This window comes from Lycium ferocissimum, chromosome 6, assembly GCF_029784015.1.
Source record: "Lycium ferocissimum isolate CSIRO_LF1 chromosome 6, AGI_CSIRO_Lferr_CH_V1, whole genome shotgun sequence".
In the NCBI taxonomy this organism is placed as follows: Eukaryota; Viridiplantae; Streptophyta; class Magnoliopsida; order Solanales; family Solanaceae; genus Lycium; species Lycium ferocissimum.
In genome coordinates this window covers 21,098,416-21,116,956 of record NC_081347.1, presented here as the reverse complement: position 1 = coordinate 21,116,956, position 18,541 = coordinate 21,098,416, and the positions used below count along the sequence as shown (strand labels likewise).

Sequence of the window (18,541 nt, the reverse complement as noted above, 5' to 3'; positions counted from 1 at the left end):
GGTTTGGTTTTGTATTGATGCAACACGATAAAGTTATAGCTTATGCTTCAAGGCAGTTGAGAAAGCACAAGAAGAACTATCCAACACATGATCTAGAGTTGGCCGTGGTGATTCATGCATTGAAGATGTGGAGGCATTATTTGTATGGCATCTATGTTGGTATCTACACAGACTATAAGAGCCTTTAATATACTTTCAAGCAGAAGGAGTTCAATTTGCGTCAAAGGCGATGGTTGGAACTATTAAAGGATTATGATGTTAATATCTTATATCATCCTGGGAAGGCAAACGTAGTAGCCGATGCTCTTAGCCGCAGATCCATGGGTAGCTTGTCCTATGTTCAGCCAGAGAAAAGGGAGCTAGTTCGTGAGCTTAAGCAGTTAGCTAGCCTAAGAGTTTGATTATTGGACTCAGGTGATACAGGGGTTACTATTCAGGATTCGACAGTCTCATCTCTAGTAGTTAACGTTAAGGAGTGCCAGTAAGAGGATCCTGTGTTAGTTAATTATAGAGATATAAGCCCTCAGAAGAAGAAGTCACCATTTGAGATTTCTACAGATAGAGTTCTTAGACATCGAGGCAGATTGTGTGTTCCTGATGTTGCAGGATTACGTCGTCAGATTATGGGAGAGGCCTATTATTCCTGTTATTCTTTTCATCCGAAGATGATGAATATGTATCATGATATTAAGGAAGTTTATTGGTGGGATGGAATGAAGAAAGACATAGCACAGTTTGTAGCCCAGTGTCCTAACTGTCAGCAGGTGAAGATTGAGCATCAAAAGCCTGGCGAATTATTGCAGGCTATCGAGATTCCGACGTGGAAATGAGAAGTAATTAGTGTGGATTTAATTACAGGCCTTCACCGTTCTCAGCGTAAGTTCGATTCCATATCGGTGATCATTGATAGACTTACAAAATCAATTTTTTCTGCCTGTCAGGACTACTTCCTCAGTTGAGGATTATGCGAAGCTTTATATTAAGGAGATAGTAAGATTTCATGGTGTTCCGGTATCCATCATCTCCGATAGAGGTTCACGGTTTACACCCCCAGACAGACGGGCAGGCTGAGCGTACTATTCAGACCCTAAAGGATATGCTACAGGTATGTGTGTTAGACTTTAGAGGTAGCTGGGATGATCATTTACTGCTCATTGAGTTTGCGTATAATAATACTTATCATTCCAGTATCTAGATGGGCCCATAAGTGTAGATCACCTATTAGATGGTTCGAACTGGAAGAGTCTAAGTTAATAGGACCATAATTGATCTAACAAGCAGTGGAGAAGATCAAACTCATTCAGAATCGATTATTGGTAGCTCAGAGTTGTCAGAAGTCTTATGCTGACAATCGCTGATGAGACTTAGAATTCCAGGTTGATGACTGGGTATTATTAAAGGTATCTCCTATGAAAGGCGTTATTGTCCAAAAAGTGGGCCAGTTGGCATATGAATTAGACCTACCATTAGATTTAGAATTAGTTCATCTGATTTTTCATGTGTCGATGCTTCATAAATGTATTGGAGATCCTTCTAGAATTCTACCCGTAGATAATGTTTAGGTCACCGAGTAACTATCGTATAAAGAGGTTCCCATTGTTATTCTAGATAGACAGGTTCAAAGATTGAGGACTAAAGATATAGCATAGCTTCAGTTAAAGTCCTTTGGAGGAACATGAATGTTGAGGAGATGACTTGGGATGTTGAGGAAAATATGAGATTCGGGTATCCGCACTTGTTTCCACTCCCAGAGGAGGTCTAGGCAGAGATAACATTGCCTTCAGGTGCGTAGTATTTCATTTCTTATGATTACAGGTCGTGCGAGGCCATTATTGTTATTGCTTGTTGTGGCCTTAAGTGGCATTGTATATTTTGGGTTATTGTGATAGGTTGGTAGCGGTACAGTTACAGGGGAAACTCTGCCGAAATTTTTAAAAGACCCCCAGGGTTTAACATTTGAGGGTGAATATTCTTAAGGGGGGAAGAATGTTACACTTAGCCTTTTGTTCGTCTTAAGTCGGTTGTCGTAGGCTCGTATTGGGAGTCATTTGGGAAGTTGTGTATGAGGAATACGGGTGTATTTCGGAGTTATATAAGTTCTTAAACATGTTTGAAAAAGAGTATGAAGGTTGAACGTCAAACAAATTGGAAAGAATACATTTCGCCAGAAAATTGGACCAAGGCATTTTCACGGTCACTTCCATGGATCGTGAAAGTGGTGGTTGACCACAGTGAATTGGAGGTAGCGGGTGGAGCCACTGGAACAATTTCACGGCCCATGAAATTGAGGAAGTGGAATTTTTTCCTTTTATTATAAATTAAAGGGCCATAACTTGGGGCTCATTTTTCACCTAAATAAGATCTCTAGTACCTCTCCAAGCTCTCCCAACCATCCCTAATCATCCATAAACATTCCAAAACTATTTCAAGAGAAGATCAAACATTAAAACCCTAAGCTAGTTCATGGAAGGTGATTGTTCTTGCTACTAGTTGAAGTTGTGGTGAATTGGTCTTGGAGCAAGTTGTGTGTGGCTAAAGTTCTTCAAGTATAAGGTATGTTCTTCACTCCATTACTTTTGAGTTGGTTTGGAGGTTTACTGAGTCCTAAAAGTGAAGAGAATCATGGTAGAGGAATTTATAAAGTATTAAGTTGAAGTTGATGGCTATAGAATGATTTGGAAAGAGAGTTTTGGATTGATTTGAGTCTAATTTGAATGTAATATTTGGCTATGGTATTGTTGATGTTGTTATTGATGTTTAGGAGTTGTTTTGAAGTTGGAGGAAGTAGACGATATGGGAGAAATGCTGCCCAAATTTCATTGGCTCACTTATTAGTTTAGTTTGACCTTATAAACGTTTCAAGGACTTAACTTTAGTATGAATCATCTTGAATGTAGAATTGTAAGCTCGGGGAGATAATCGTTGAGTGGTTAAGTAAACGACAAGGTGTGTTAAGGTTGTCCCTTTCTTTCTTATGGCATGAACTTATTGTACGAACTTATACGAATGATATCCATAATGATTCCATTCTTAGAAATGTTAGGAGCTTATGTTTTTGATCCTCTTATGATATTGTTGACTTTTGTCTTATGATTATTGATCTCGTTTCATGATTATTGGTCTTCTTGATGGTTGTTGATCTTATCTTATGCTTATTGATCCCTTCAAGGTGAGATATATCGACGGTGATGGTTTCATAATGGTAATCGGAGGTATAACAACCTTTCGTCACCCCGATAGAGTCATAACGCTTATTTGACTCTCGTGCATGCTTTATATATATATATATATATAGCTATTTTCAGACACCGAGCTGCGGTATAGTCGGCCGGGTATGGAACCTGTTCTGCACACCACTATAGTTGGTTACGGATAATACCGAGCCTATTACGATCGGGTACGGATAACACCGAGCCTATTATGGCCGGTTACGGTATTATGGTACATATATATATATATATATATATATATATATATATATATATATATATATATATATATATATATATATACATGTATGAAAATGTTTTTGTAGAAAAGGGAAGCATGCATGACATCCTCCTTAAGAGGCACTCAAATGTACAGGTTGTTCCTCTTTATCTCAGATTACTTTTATGTCTTTATTAATTTGTTCTTAATGCCTTACATACTCGGTACATTATTCGTACTGACGTCCTTTGATTTGTGGACCTTTGCGTTAATGCACAGTGGACGGAGACGATTCAAACCATAGGGACGCTTCTCAGCGCTTGTATTGGAGCACTCCACTTGTATCGAGGTTGCAGTTTAGTTTGGTATGATTCTTTTGTGTACATACGGGTATGGCGGGGTCCTGTCCCGTCCTTATTATGTTATGAACTCAAGTAGAGGCTCGTAGACAGACCTGCACAGTTAGATGTCCTATGACCTTCTCAGTCCATATTTTGTTGTATCATTATATTTTGATAGCCTTGTCGGCTTGTATACTTGGGATCAGTTTGATGATGTATATATCTTTTGGGCTTGTATCCCTTTCGGTTTAGGATATCTATTAGTTAGCATCATGGCCCATACTCGGGTATGGTTAAGTAATGCATGTATGTCTGTGGTGCTGGGTAGGTTAGCTCCGGGTGCCCGTCTTGGCCCTCCGTTTGGGTCGTGACACACATACACGTACGAACAACACAGTGGAAAACTAAACATGAATGTACCTTCAGTCTTAGTTGTTCAAGTGTCATGGAAAATCGCCTTTAATCTAACACCGACTTGCAACCCTTAAAAGAATGGTACCAACCCTAGAGTATTCTAGCCTATGCCTATCACAAAAGGGATACCGGACTGATGGAGTCCTATGCGTATTTATAGGTCGGCTAGGAATTCTCAAGCAAAAAATTTAGCCCTAGGGACTTCTCCATAGAATATAGTGTTCTTAGGGAATCCTAGTAAAACGTTTCCTTCCATTAAAGTGACTTCTAGTCATTATTATTTTGTAAGACAAATGTATAAACTTGAATGACCATACGAGGAACGAAAAAAGGATATATGACTTTATTACTTGCTTAATTTGAGTGACCATTTGAGAAATTGACTCACATTACTAATAATATCATCAATATTCAAGCATAGGCTTAGCATTTGCGGCATCAATCTCATTTGGTGAGATGTACCTATCCCTTTTTTGTTTAGATATAGGACGTCCTAATAATATGTGATGACTCCGCTACATCGTTACATTATTCACAATTTGATGAGTCAATTATTTTTATGATGGGTCTAAGCCTATTAACATGCTTTTATTATGTCTAGCGAGGCAACGAGTTATGTCACATCCCACAAAGACACTTAAAAGGAATTGAAGGGAGTAACATTTTTTTCATTTGACTCTTTGACCAACCTATGATCCAAAATAATATTTGAAACCACTTTTTGAAGAAAAAAATATTTGAATTCTTTTACTATTTACTAAATTTTCCTTTATGTCAAGGAAATTTAGAGTTTAAATATAATAAAGAGAATTATTTATACTTCATTGATCAGTGTATTTTTGGGGATTTAACTCTCGTTAACCTAGCTCTTTCCCTACGTAAAGGGCTATATTTGAGACTTAAGAATACGTAACATTAAATACAAATGCGTTATTGTATTGTTAAATCCAATTTTATTTTTTGAGAAGTTAAGGGATACAGTGAAAATGCTCCTCAAATTGAACAATCTGCATTCTTAAGGTAATAACTAATGATTAATTTTAAACTCAGGGATGGACGTTCAGTTCTTCAGTTCGGTTCATCAGAATTTTGATTCCGTTCTTCATTGGCGCATATCGAATACTGAACCGAATTTTTAATTCGATTTTTTTGAATTTAGTTCGGTTCTTCAATATACGCCTGATATAATGAGTTGTTTTTCTGCTTGTACAATGAGCTAATTTTCTTAATTCAAATTGAGATAAAGGTTCAAATATGTCATCGAACTATCGAAAATGGCTCATTTATGTCACTCATCAATAGTTTTGCTCATTTATGCCATCGAACTATTAGAAATGGCTCATTTATGCCACTCATCAATAGTTTGGCTCATTTATGTCATCGCCTGTTACCAAAATTACTCATCCATGCCATTTTTCATTAACGTCGGTTTTATAATACCAACTATGACACGTGGCCTCTAATTAGAGGTCTACGTCGTTTAATTAAACCATCCCAATTTTAAATCCCAAATTGATAAAAAATCGACCCATACACCCTACCCACCCACAACCATAATCTAGTTGGAGGCCACGTGTCATATCCAGTATCGTAAAACCGGCGTTAATGAAAAATGGCATGGATGAGTCATTTTGGTAACGGGCGATGATATAAATGAGTCAAACTTATTGATGAGTGACATAGATGAGTCATTTCCCATAGTTCGATGGCATAAATGGGTCAAACTATGGACGAATGACATAAATGAGTCATTTCCAATAGTTTGATAAAGATATTTGAGCCTTTTCTCTCTCTCTTTTTTTTTTTCAAAATGTTGACTTGAATCGGTGTGTCTTCAATTTCAAATTTAATCCATATTTAGTATGGGTTTGATTCCAGGTTGCTCAAACTTGAGAGTGTCTTAAAGGCTGTAATACAGGAGTAAAATTAACTTTGAGAAGTAAAATGCCTAATATCAAACTACTAGAATACCTCAGTTCGATCGTGTTGAGACAGCTTGCTACCAATTTAATCGAAAGGGATTAGCATAGGAATTTTGAAGAGTTTATGATTACTTCTTTCTGAATTTGAGAAAATAATTTTTTTAAGCTAAATATGGTACCAGATAATCATGATGTCCATTAGAACACTAAACAGATCACAGGGGAATCGAATTTCAATTTTTTTGGTTGTGCATCATCATTGCAATTCAAGTGGTAAAAGGTGAATAACCGCTCGGATTGGAAGCCAACCTTATTTCGATTTGGCCAAGCTTCTGAAAAAGCAAAAATATTTATTAATAAGTTTCTAAAAAAGCAAAATAAATAAATTATTTTATATATATAAGGTGTTTGACCAATCTTTTAGAAAAAAATTACTAAATGTCATTAACTAATAGCAAAATTTATTTATTTTTTAAAATTAAAAAAAAACCTTTCTTCAAACACACTATTAGAACCTTGACCAAACATAAATTGTTGCTTTAACATTACAAAAGTGCTTCTCAAATCGATTAGCGAAACACATACTGCTTTTTCTCAAAAGTATACTTTTGAAAGACACTTTTTGAAATAAGTAAGATTTTGAAAGTTTGCCAAAAGCATAACAAGTTTTCTTTGCCATTGTGGTGAGAAATAAGTAAGGAAAATTGTGCCTTATTATATTCTTATTCTTCTCAACTATTTGACATTGAATTTGCTTTGAAAATCTTGGGTGTGAACCTCAACAGCGCCTTTGATACTTACAGTTTGCAATACAGGAAAAGAAGGAAATTCTTAATGAGAAAAAGAGGAAGAATTTTTTCATGTAATTCATAACAACTTGTATATGAGGATATTTCAAATTTAGCACATGAAGATATTTGTTGCACAGTATGTAAAGTCATATAAAGTTTGAGTCAATTTGTGTTGCATAACTTGTCAAAACGTAGAAAAAAAGGTTTTCTTAAAGAAAACAAAGAGCTATATGTTTTCTTACTTTGGTTGGATAAGTGAAGAAATTATCTAATATCCAATGAACAAATTGAGAAAAGGCTAGAGCTACGTAAGTTAAGTAATGCCTGATTGTGTTGTCCACACGTACCAAACTTATTCGATTCAAGTGAACTTTGAGCATGGTATGATCCAATCTTTTGCTATTTCAGCTTAGTTTCAACCAATTCAATTTTAATTCGATCCGTAAATTTGACACCTCTGTTTGTACGTACAACTAGAAAGGAGGACGAGACTAATAGTAATCGAAGTGTGGCATGTTTTAGGAGTAATAAAATTAGCTCATAAAATCATGACCTGCTCAACTCGCTCAGATTTGAACGGGATATGACCAATTTATATTATTAATTTAACCCATCTTGACCTGTCCAATTTAACCTACGTAAAAATTGGGCTGATATGCTGTCTTCATTGACCGATGAGAAACTTTATTTAAATATTTTTAAAAATGACATTTTTATTTGATATGTTATATATATAGTCATAATAACAATTTGAAAAAGAAAAAAAAAAGCTCAATGGGGAACCTCCTGAGCATTTAAGTGAGCACATCGAGGAACCCCCTCCACATTTCACACTTAAATGCAACAACGAAGTGCCATATCTCATATACAACCAAATCTCTCTATAACAACATTGTTGGGTCCAAAATTTTCGGTAATTGTTATGAGAATGATTGTTATACACCTATAATAGCATTGTCATTTAAATAATATTTAGCTCTTACAGTAAAAAAAAAATGTATAAAATCTAATTTTCATTTTTAATTGCTAAATTCTAAGCTTAATCACACTTTGTATAACGAAGGAAAATCATTTAATGATGAATATATATATATATATATATATATATATATATATATATATATATATATATATATATATATATATATATAATTTTTTGTTGTAATAGTGTATTAAATGATCAAAAATTTTGTCAAAATCTCTACACTTACTATTGGTAATCATAGATATTCTATTTTTTAAAGATGATTAATTATTATATTATCAAAAAAAGAAGATAGTTAGTATATGGGGGTAATTTTACAAAGAGCGTCTTGTTATAAAGTTGGATGTTGTTATAGGTAAAATGTTGTAATAGAGAAGTAAAATATAACATAAAAAATCGATTAGGAAAAAGTTGGATGCTACGGAGAGGTGTTGTTATATGCGGCGTGTATATAGAGGTCGGCTGTACATGCAAAACTTATCCCACATGGCCACATATATAAAGTCTCAAGGATGGCACTTAATTTAAGTGTTAAGTAGTTGCATCTGTTTTTTGTCTCTTGAATGGAAACAATTAAAGATGTTGATAGTTCTGTTAAGGTTTGGCCCACAACTTTATCCTTCCAAATTATGGTTTGGGTCAATTCAAGAATCAATGGAAATTGGGGATCAAATTATTAATGTGTAGGCAAATAAGTAGTAGTGATTGCTAACTTGCAGCTTTGTCATGAGAGACAAAAGGCTTTGGATTCATTGTCCATGCCCTATGCTTAATAATCATGTCGGTTCACTATTTTGAAGGTTTGAACACTTGTTGGTTGTTTGCTTTTATTCAACTAATCTACCAAAGATGATTGAAAGTAATGTTAATTACGCCAACCACTCCCAACTAGTTGGGGTGATTGTATATATCTTTATTTATCATACTGCTTCATTAAATTCATTTTATATTACTATTATGCAAAACAAAAACAAAGATAAAAATATTAATTTTTTTTTTCTATATTTGCTATTGAAATACAAGTTTTTGTAGTGCTAAGATACTCCTAGAAAGAATGGGACCTGAAATAAATGTACTAACTGAGGCGGAGCCAGTGTGTTGGTTATGAGTTTGGCAAAATAAAGTAATTTTGGTTAAAACTTTGTAAATTAAGTAAATTATTAATTTAGAATCCAGTGACTTAGAAGAACTAAACATAAGCTTCAGATTTTTGCTCGGCCTATGCGTAAATGCTTTATACATACTATTAACTAATTAATATCGTCTGCATAGATCTTAAAATATACTTTCAACTAATTGTTATCGCGAAATAGATCTTTTATAGCATCCATAAGGGGGTAAAAGAAAATTGAAACAAGTAAAACTAACAAATGTGAGTTTGTTAATATTATCAACCAAATGGGTGATTTTTAAAATTTATAAAGTTTTATTCTGGTTTAAAGTGGTGTATGTTATTTGCAGATGACATAGTTTGATTAACAAGACCGAGACAACGTTAACGCGAAGCTGGACGTTTGGTGACAGAACATGGAGTCCAAATGCTTCAAGCTAAGGAGGATCAAAATTGAGTACTTGGAGTGCAATTTCTATGACATGACCCATGTAGCAGATGTGGAAGTGATGCTTGACATACAGATCATCCTCGGGAAAGGAAGTTTCAAATGCCTGGGGTCAGAGATCGACGGTACTGTGGAGATTGATGAGGATGTCACACATCGTGTTGGGACAGGTTGGATGAAATGGAGGCTTGCATCCGGTGTTCTATGTGACAAGAATGTACCACCGAAACTTAAAGAAAAGTTTAAAGAGTGGTGGTTAGACTGACCATGTCAGGGACTCCCATGTCCAGAAGATGAGAGTAGCAGATATAAGGATGCTAAGATGGACATGTGAGCATACCAAGAAAGATAAGATTAGGAATATAGATGTTTGGGTCCATGTGGGAGTCGCCCCCGTGGAGGATAAGATGCGGGAACTGAGGTTAAGATGGTTCGAACATGTGAAGAGGAGATGTGCAGATGTCCCGCGTAGGTGTGAGAAGTTGGTCGTAGCAGGCTTGAGAAGGGTTAGAGGCAGGCCTAAGAAGTATTGGAGGGAAGTGATTATGCAGGACATGACATCTTTAGCTCATCGAGGACATGACTCTTGATAGGAGGGTGTGGAGGTCTAGAATTACGGTAAAAGAATAGTAGGTAGTCGGGCGTTCTTTCCCGGTATACTAGCTATTCTTGTATTTTAGCATTCTTAGATTCCCATTACTAGTTTCTTTAGCCTTGTTTGTTTTATTCTTTGTTTTTTTAGACTATTATCTTGATGTTGTTTATGCCTGTTGCTACTACTTACGCGTTCCTTTTTCACCTTTCTTTAAGCCTAGGGTCTTTCAGTATCAGCCTTTCTACCTTCTCAAGGTAGAGGTAATGTATGTATACACTCTATCCTCCCTTGACCTCACTTGTGAGATCACACTGGGTTGTTGTTGTTATTCTAGTTGGAAGTAGATTATACCTTGTTATTCTAGCTGGAAGTAGATTATACCTTTTGTATTTCAGGTTGACCAAAAAAAAAAAAAAGATTATACCTTTTTATACTCCCACCAATTTCTTATATACTAAGTTAAGAAGAATTTAGCTGAAAAAAGAAAATAGAAAGTTTCGCGAAGATTTTTTTTAGAAGCAAAATTCTTTCTTCTTGATTTATGAGGTCATCCAACTGTTGAGCTTAATTAAGATATTTAAGGCCCATTCATGCTGAACGATTGGAACATTGGAACAGCCCATCTGTGGCCCGCCTACCCAAAGATGTGGGAGGGATGGCCCAGATTTCACTTTCTTTAACAGCGGTCCGGTGGACCATTGACAGAAGCATCCATATCTCTTCCATGCTTTAGTTTTGTGCTGACAAAACTTGGTGGGGTTTTGGCGCCCGGGGGGGGGGGGGGGGGAGTTGAATCCATAGATAGTCGATTTTGGATCCCTATGTACAGCATACGTGAAGTTTGTAAATTGTTGTAAGTTTAGTCATTTTGAATTCAACTTCAAATATACGTGATTGAAATTGCAAAGATTCACGTTTTATAAATTTATGTTTAGATACTTTCTTTGAACTTTAGTTTGGTAGTCCCAAACTTCAGACTGAAATTTCTGAAGTTTGAACTACCAAGCTTGACTTTAGATAAATTCTTTCCACTCTTAGACACATTTTACATTATGTTGACTGCTTGGAATGCTGCTTCTTTGGACGTTCTACCTAATCAAAGACGAACCAAATTCAACAAAACTGGTAAAATAATACTTTCATTGTTGCATTTGATAATGAGTTGTCCTCTTCCTTCTTTATTGCGTCAAGTGCTCTTTTCCTCGTTAAAGGACTAAATTATAACCAATGGTTGGGGAGGAAGAACAAGCTTTACAATATTTTTTGTCAAAATGAAGTGTTATGTTGCATATATGCTTTAATTTACCCCTAATTGATTTAATTATTTCTATCAGAAATTCCTATATGGAAATTTTTGGATTATTTTCGAACAAGTCCTTACATACACTTTTATATGCCCAAAGCAATTTGAAAAATCATAATGTCTAACGTGAAATTGAATTTGAACTATGTAATATATTAACGTATTTAGGGACATATTCTTGGTAAAAAAGAAGGTAAAGAAGAAGGTTTCAAGCAGCAGCGGTCAAGTAGGCTTTGACAACATTGATTACAAGTTAATATTTTTGAAAACAAAATTAGATATAACTTAAATAATGGGGTGAAAATTAAACTGACCATCCCATTAAATTTTTACCAAACTAAACCTCGCGAGTCAATAGTTCTAGAGGAAAAAAACTTGCAGTCATATGCAGCAAACTAACAAATGCACAGTACTTTCCTTGAACACTAAATTTTATCACTTAATTATTAATTAATATATATTCTTATCTCAATTTATCACCTAACGATATATAATATATTAATGTTGGAACCCACAAACATCTATCAGTGGAGGGAAGTCACTTGAAATTATTATACTATAGTCCATCGTGAGATGGGTGAAAATGATGCAGATTAAAAGAAAAGTTATGTGTTGTCTATATTACACTTTTATCACTTAAGTATGGTGATTGGTGAATATATAACATGTATGCTTACTTAATTTGTTACTTTATCATTATAAATTCATGTAATTTTATGTAAATATCGAATTAATATGAATAAATATTTTTCTGGTGAGTGGTCTCGTTTATATGTTGTCGGAGGCTTTTGGCTACTTTAGTTTTTACTTGTTTAGTAGCTATGAATGTGTACATCATGTCGTTAGAGGCACTTGGCTAGTTTTAATAGTTTCTTTAGTGTCTTATACACATGAATTCCTATACTTTACGCTTTTGACTTCTTCCTTTTTGAAGAGAACTAACATCAGCTCATTATTGGACTCACAAAGTTTCATCCACTTGAGGTCTAAAAGAGACGTAGGATATTTTCGTCTATCAAATTTATGTCACACTACTCCTTGAAGTTTTTGGTTCGACTTCTTGAAAAAATAAATAGAATGACGTCGATTCTTGATAATATGCATAAAACATTTTTGCATGCTTTGGAAATGTTTTTACTTAATATCACATGGTAGGGGTCAAAGACAAATCCCACACCTTAGGCTCACAATCTTATGGTGATGACTTGTAAAAAAAAAAAACATTGTCATTTGTGTTTGATATTGATTCATGTAACTGTAATAAATCATATATGGTATATAAATGTTACTATCATTTCATTGTTTTGCTGATATTTTAAAAAAGAAATCATAAACTATATGTTCTATCAAAGCCATGTGATTTCTCAAAGCTTCAAAATGTAATGAAATATTCACTAGAGAATTTTGCCTATCACTAAAAAATTAATCTAATCCAGAAGAGCTCCTTAGTGCTTTACCCATATTTGGCATTAAACTAAAGGGCATCTAAAGCAGCTCCAAATGCAAATATGTCATAATCATCAGCACTGAAAATACTACCACTGTTGCACCCACAATAACCCTTGCAAGAACATGACTCATCCCATGATCTTCTCAATTTATCATTTTTCTCGACTTTAATTGCCTCATTTACTTTAAGTTTCATTGCTATCTTCACTGCTGGAGGTTTCACATCTTCATTGTTCTTAGAAGTAGCTATGAATATTGCCCACTCCTCTAACTCCATTTCTGTTGACTCAAATACTCTTTTCCATGGAATTTCAGCTTTGCCCAGCAGTTGTGATCCAACAATATTTTTCCCAAGAAGTGGAATATATTTTCTTGACCGGAGCTCGAAGTGTACTGTACCTTGCTTCATCATATTAATGGAGTCTTGATTTCCCATGCAATCCAATGAGAAAGTTTCATCCCAAAATAGGTCTGATTTTGATGAGATTTCTTGGCTGTTTAGCTTAACTCTATGGTTATTTCCTGTTGGAAGATAGCATCTAACAAACAAGTTGCTTTTTCCTAAAGAACTTTGCTCTATGTTTCTTGCTCTTATGATCTGTATTTCACAATTAATAGATGAGAAATATTGTTGAGTGTTCTCCATGAAAAAAATAGGATCGTCCTTTGATGGAGGTGTTTTGCTTTCTTGAGAGATGGTTTAGTTTGTTTTGGTGATGGGAAGCATTTAGTTAGTGGGAGTATTTATAGTTGGACAATGTAATTATTTACTTTGGACAATGGAAAGGAAGTGGTGTAACTTTATGAAGAAGGTGCAACTAGCTAGCTAGGATTATCCTTATAAAATACTACTCCTTCCATCCCAAAAAGATTATCTTAGTTTCACTTAACATAAAGTTTAAGAAATAAAGGAAGAATTTTGAAATGTGTGGTTCAAAACAAGCCTTTTGAAATGTGTGGTCCAAAACAAGCCTTAGATTTTTGTATGGTTGTAAATCTTTTTTTTGCGCGGAGTGCCCTTCTTTTGGGCTGGTCTTTATATTTTGCCCCTCATTTATGCATTCTTTAATTTTTGCTCCTGCCGCCTGTTTAATGAAAGTTTTTTGACGAAATTACCCTTACCCCATTAAAACCCTTTCTATTTCGTTTTTTGCCCTTTTCTTTTCTTTTTTTGCTTCTTCGTTCCTCCTCTGTTTGTGTCTGTCTTATCTGTTCTAAAATTTAGGTACGAATTTGGATCTTTTGCTCGTTTCAATATTTGTTTTTATGTTAAATAGTTGTTTATTGAATTGATATCTTTGTCTTCGTCGTTTTTTATATTTAATTGATCCTTTTTTATTTAAAATTATTTTCTAATGTGTTTTGTTAAAGTGTCTGTATGATTTTTTGAACTTTAGTTTCGCTCCCCATGTTATATCTTGGTTTTTTGAATGTCGTATTATGAATGTCGTAATATGTTTTAGTTGATTTTGATATGCGTTTTGGTTTTCTCTTTGTTGAATCTTTGAAGTTTTGCCTGTGAAGTATTATTTTTGTTTAATAATCTGGTTTTTGTGAAGAATGTGTTTGTGTGAGGATGCCTGTTCACGAAAAATTTTTGTTTTTTGAAACTGAATTTATGCCTATTCCGGCATAATTTCGTGATTTAAGTTAGTTTGTATGTGTTTTGATTTTTTGGTTTTTTTTGGTTAATAATGTTGGTTTTTATGAAAGTTTATATGTTTTCCTGATTATAGGAAAAAAAATTAGGCATTTTTTGAAGTTTGGTGGTAATTTTTTGTATGAATGAAGTTATTTTGTATGTTTTTTGGTTTTCAGTGTGTTGAATATGTTTATTTTTGCCTGTGAACATTAGTTTAAGATTTTGGTGTTGTCTTTTGTTTAGTAACTTGTGTTTTCATGAAGACTGTGTTTGTCTGAGGCAACATATGCCGGGTCCGGCAGAGTTCTTGGTTTTTGAAACTGAAGTTATGCCTGTTCCGGCATAACTTCATGAATTAAGTTAATTTATGTGTGTCTTGGTTTTTTGGTGTTGTCTTGTTAATAATTTTGGTTTTTATGCAATCTTGTGTGTTTTTGGTGTTATTTTGTTAATAATGTTGGTTTTTTATGCAATCTTACGTGTTTTGTTCTTTCTTCTATTATGCAGGTATTTGTGTACCAGTCTAGGGGCTGATTTTGTATTATGGTATATGTTAATTTTTTTCATTCTCATTTTTGGTTTATTCTTATGTAAATTCTTGGTTTCTGTTGACATTAATTTTTCTTTTATAGGAGGAACATCCCTTGGTTAAGTTTGAACACTAGGTTGAAGGAGGTGGGATGTGGAGTGGTGATTTTCATTTTCGGAGTTTGATTTTGCCCTTTTTGAGTGTCTCTTAATTGGACTAGTTGAAAAAGAGTGTTTTTGGACAGTTTATGGATTTGGTTGACGTCCACCTGAGTGATAATATTTTCCATTGCTTGATCTTATCCCAACTTTCATCTAGTAATGATAGTGCGTTAAAGTTTAAGATATTTGATCGCGTGTGTGTATTTGATTCCGAGTCTTTCCGTCTTATTATTGGTTTGGATTCTTGTGTTGGCGATTTTAATGTTGTGTCTAGCAGACCAAATAGATTGTTGAGACTTTATTTTCCAAATCAGGATAGAATAAGGTTGGGTGATCTCAAGATTTTCTTACAGATTAAGTCAAGTAATCGTAGTGGTGGATTTTGGGAAAGATCTAGTGATCCTGTTAGACTTGTTGAGGTCTATATAATGGAGAGGGTTTTGTTGGTTCGTAATGAGAGATGTGTTGTTAAAGGTCATCTAATGAAGATAATTGATGATGACAGTCTTCGAGTGTCTTATCCTTGGGGTTCTGTTAGTTTTAATTGGTTGGTACGGTCTATTCGTGATTGTGTGAAGACTTTCAAGAGCATGCCATCTACACCTTATATGATTAGTGGTTTCCTTACGCTTTAAATGTGTGTGGACTGTTGAGGTTTTCCCTATCTTTCGAGGGTTTTCAAGTTTTCATGTCCGGTCTCCTCGTATGTTGTCTTGGGGTCTGCAAAACAAGTTGATTATAAAGTTATTCTTGATAATTTCTTCCATGCTAAAAAAGTATGTGTTTCCTTTTTGTTGATGCTTCTTTTCTTGGTTCTTTTTCCTCTTGTTATTTTTTGTGTTTTTGTCTAATTGATGTGTTTATATTATGTTATATAGATTCAAGAAATTTATTGTCCATGTTTGTTGTTGTTGGTACGGAACAAGAGATGCTGGATTATCCAGTTGCACTTAAATTTCCTGATGATTCAGGCTCTTGTTCTTCCAGTGCGGTTTTGCCATCTCAACTTACTTCTCAGATAGTTGATGTAAGTTGTACTTTGCCTTTTGTGTTTTTGGTTGTTTAACTGAATTCTGAGTTAGAGGCCTTCTGGTAGAGTATTTTAGTAGGAGACATTTTTGTAGTCTTTTCTGTTTTGGTTATGGAAATGAAAGTTTATGCCCTCGAGGCATACTTTTTGGTTTTGCAAACTTAGAATTTGCCCTTTCCGATACATTTCTCCTTTCATATTTCGACTTTTTGATACCGTTTCCTCATTTTGAGACTTATTTTAGTAGGTAACACATTTTGCAGTCTTCTCTGTTTTGGTTATGGAAATGAAAGTTTATGCCCGCGAGGCATACTTTTTGGTTTTGCAAACTTAAAATCTGCCCCTTCCGGCATACATTTCTCCTTTTACATTTCATTTCTGCCCCTACCGGCATACTGTTTTCATTTTTAGACTTCACTTCTGCCGGGTCCGGCATACTTGTTCAACATTAATTTAATGGCATCAAAAGTAATGTGTTGTTTTATTGATCTGTTATACAGGGTGTTTTGTCTAGTGTGAAGAAGCAACTTGATGATGAACGATCTATAATTATCAATCAAGTAAAGGTACGACTTTTTATTTTTTTATTTTTGAGTTTGTTAATATGATATGTATACTTTGCATGTTGCATTCGTTGTTTTTGTTTATTCTCATTTTTCTTTTCTTCTTTGTTTAATTTTTTTTCCCCTTGTTTTGTAGTCTTTGGATAGCCGTTTCGAAGAATTGGATAAAAAATTTGTTGGTGCGATTAATGCTGTGGATAGCTTAGTTCGTGTACATGATGAAACAAAGTCATGTGTAGCAGCTTCTAAAAGTGCTAAAAGAACTTGTTTAGAAAGTAGACTTGACAGTTTGGAAAGTAAATTTGATTATGTGATGCATTGTGTTGAAAGTTTTGTTCGACTGCATAGCGAAAACAAATCTTGTAAAGCTTGTGCATATGGTAAAATACAACCTGATTTGGGTTATTCAGTGAATGATGAGGTGAAGTTAGATGCACATCTTGGAAAAAATTTGCCGGAACGTATGGAGAATATGATTTGTAAAGCAAGGTCTACAAAAAATGTGACCTCTCCCATGCTCGATATGCTCTGTGATGCTGCTATTTCTTCATCAAGTCAACTGTTTGATAAAACTCAAACTCTTTCTCAGTTTGAAAAGGAATTTGTGAAAGAAAATGAAAACGCAAAAAAGAAGCACTTAAAGAAATTGCCGCAATTAATGATGCTTTTCAATGCGAGATTATGCGTTTTCTTCTAATGAAGCATCACAAAATGTAAATGGGCAAGTAGCAGCTGTTGTTGAAGATTGTAGAAAACGTCCGAGATGCGAAGATGGAAACAAAGAAGATGATGGTTATCCTAATTGGTGTTTGCTTACACCGAGCAGTACTCCAGTTGAGAAACGGTTGAGTTCTGGGACTGATATATACTGTACTGCAGAAGAGTTAGGAAAGTGAATTGATTTTTTTGTTGTTATTTAAGGCAAGTGTTATGTTATTATGTTTTCCCCTTTTTCGAATGATGTATATGTAAATTAGTTTTTCATTTCTGTACATATAATGAAGCTTCACTTTTTCAAACTTTACGTACTTTATTGTAGTATTCGCAATTACGCGCATACTTTTGCCATTTGTGAACGTGTTACGCCTTCCGCATACTTCTAAGATGGGAGTAACTTTTTTCCTAAAAATAAAAAAGATAATTAAAAGTGACTCTTGTTCCAAAACATCTCGAATAAGTGCTACAGTTACTTCCAATTAATGTATTAATTGTTTTTTTTTTTTTTTAAAAAATATATGTATATATATATGAAGAAAAGCTGAAAAATTCTTTGTATTTTTGTCAATAGTTCCAACAGTTACTCCAATTCAAATTTCACTAACTGTTTTTGGTTTAAAAAAAAAAAACTGCAAAATTTGCTGTATGCTGATGCAATTGAAATCCAAAGCGCTTAATATGCAAAAGTCAAGCCAAGTGAGTTTGCCGCCTCCGGCATAGTTTTGCCCGTTGTGAACAGTAGGTCTGCCCCTTCCGGCATACTTCTAAATTGATAGTAACATTTTTTTTTTCTAGAAATAAAAAATATAATGAAAAAGTGACTCTTATTCCGAATATCTGTAATAGGTAGTGCTACAGTTACTTCCAATTGAAAATGTATTAATTCTTTTGTTTTAAAAAAAAAGAAAAGAAAAAACTGAAAAACTCTTTGTATTTTTGTCAATAATTGTAACAATTACTTCAATTCAAATTTCACTAACTGTTTTTTTTTTTTAGAACAAACTGAAAAACTGCCTGTATCCTCATTCAATTGAAATACAATCATTTCAACAGTTATTCCAATTTAAAATCGACTAATTTGAACTTCTATATAAAGCCACACAGTTATTCC

General features: G+C 34.3%; 2 protein-coding genes across 2 annotated transcripts; one reads left to right on the top strand and one right to left on the bottom strand.

The window, feature by feature from the left end:
* Positions 1–12,813: 12,813 nt before the first annotated feature.
* Positions 12,814–13,434, bottom strand: LOC132061201 (uncharacterized). Its single transcript, XM_059454055.1, has one exon. The coding sequence runs from the start codon at positions 13,432–13,434 to the stop codon at positions 12,814–12,816; it is 621 nt and encodes a 206-aa protein (XP_059310038.1).
* Positions 13,435–13,567: 133 nt separating this feature from the next.
* LOC132061200 (uncharacterized) lies at positions 13,568–17,410 on the top strand. The gene is made up of 7 exons (XM_059454054.1): positions 13,568–13,600; positions 14,938–14,945; positions 15,063–15,120; positions 15,180–15,648; positions 15,999–16,147; positions 16,651–16,716; positions 16,850–17,410. Exons 1-7 carry the CDS (start codon positions 13,568–13,570, stop codon positions 17,408–17,410), a joined length of 1,344 nt encoding a protein of 447 aa, XP_059310037.1.
* Positions 17,411–18,541: the final 1,131 nt, after the last annotated feature.

What these genes read in the sequence shown, in the direction of transcription:
- LOC132061201 (XM_059454055.1), bottom strand. Translation starts at nt 13,434, where the DNA reads ATGGAGAACACTCAACAATATTTCTCATCTATTAATTGTGAAATACAG.
- LOC132061200 (XM_059454054.1), top strand. Translation starts at nt 13,568, where the DNA reads ATGGAAAGGAAGTGGTGTAACTTTATGAAGAAG. An exon ending in TCGAGTGTCTTATCCTTGGG is followed by an intron (nt 15,649 to 15,998) that starts GTTCTGTTAGTT and finishes TATGTTATATAG; the next exon opens with ATTCAAGAAATTTATTGTCC. An exon ending in TAATTATCAATCAAGTAAAG is followed by an intron (nt 16,717 to 16,849) that starts GTACGACTTTTT and finishes CTTGTTTTGTAG; the next exon opens with TCTTTGGATAGCCGTTTCGA.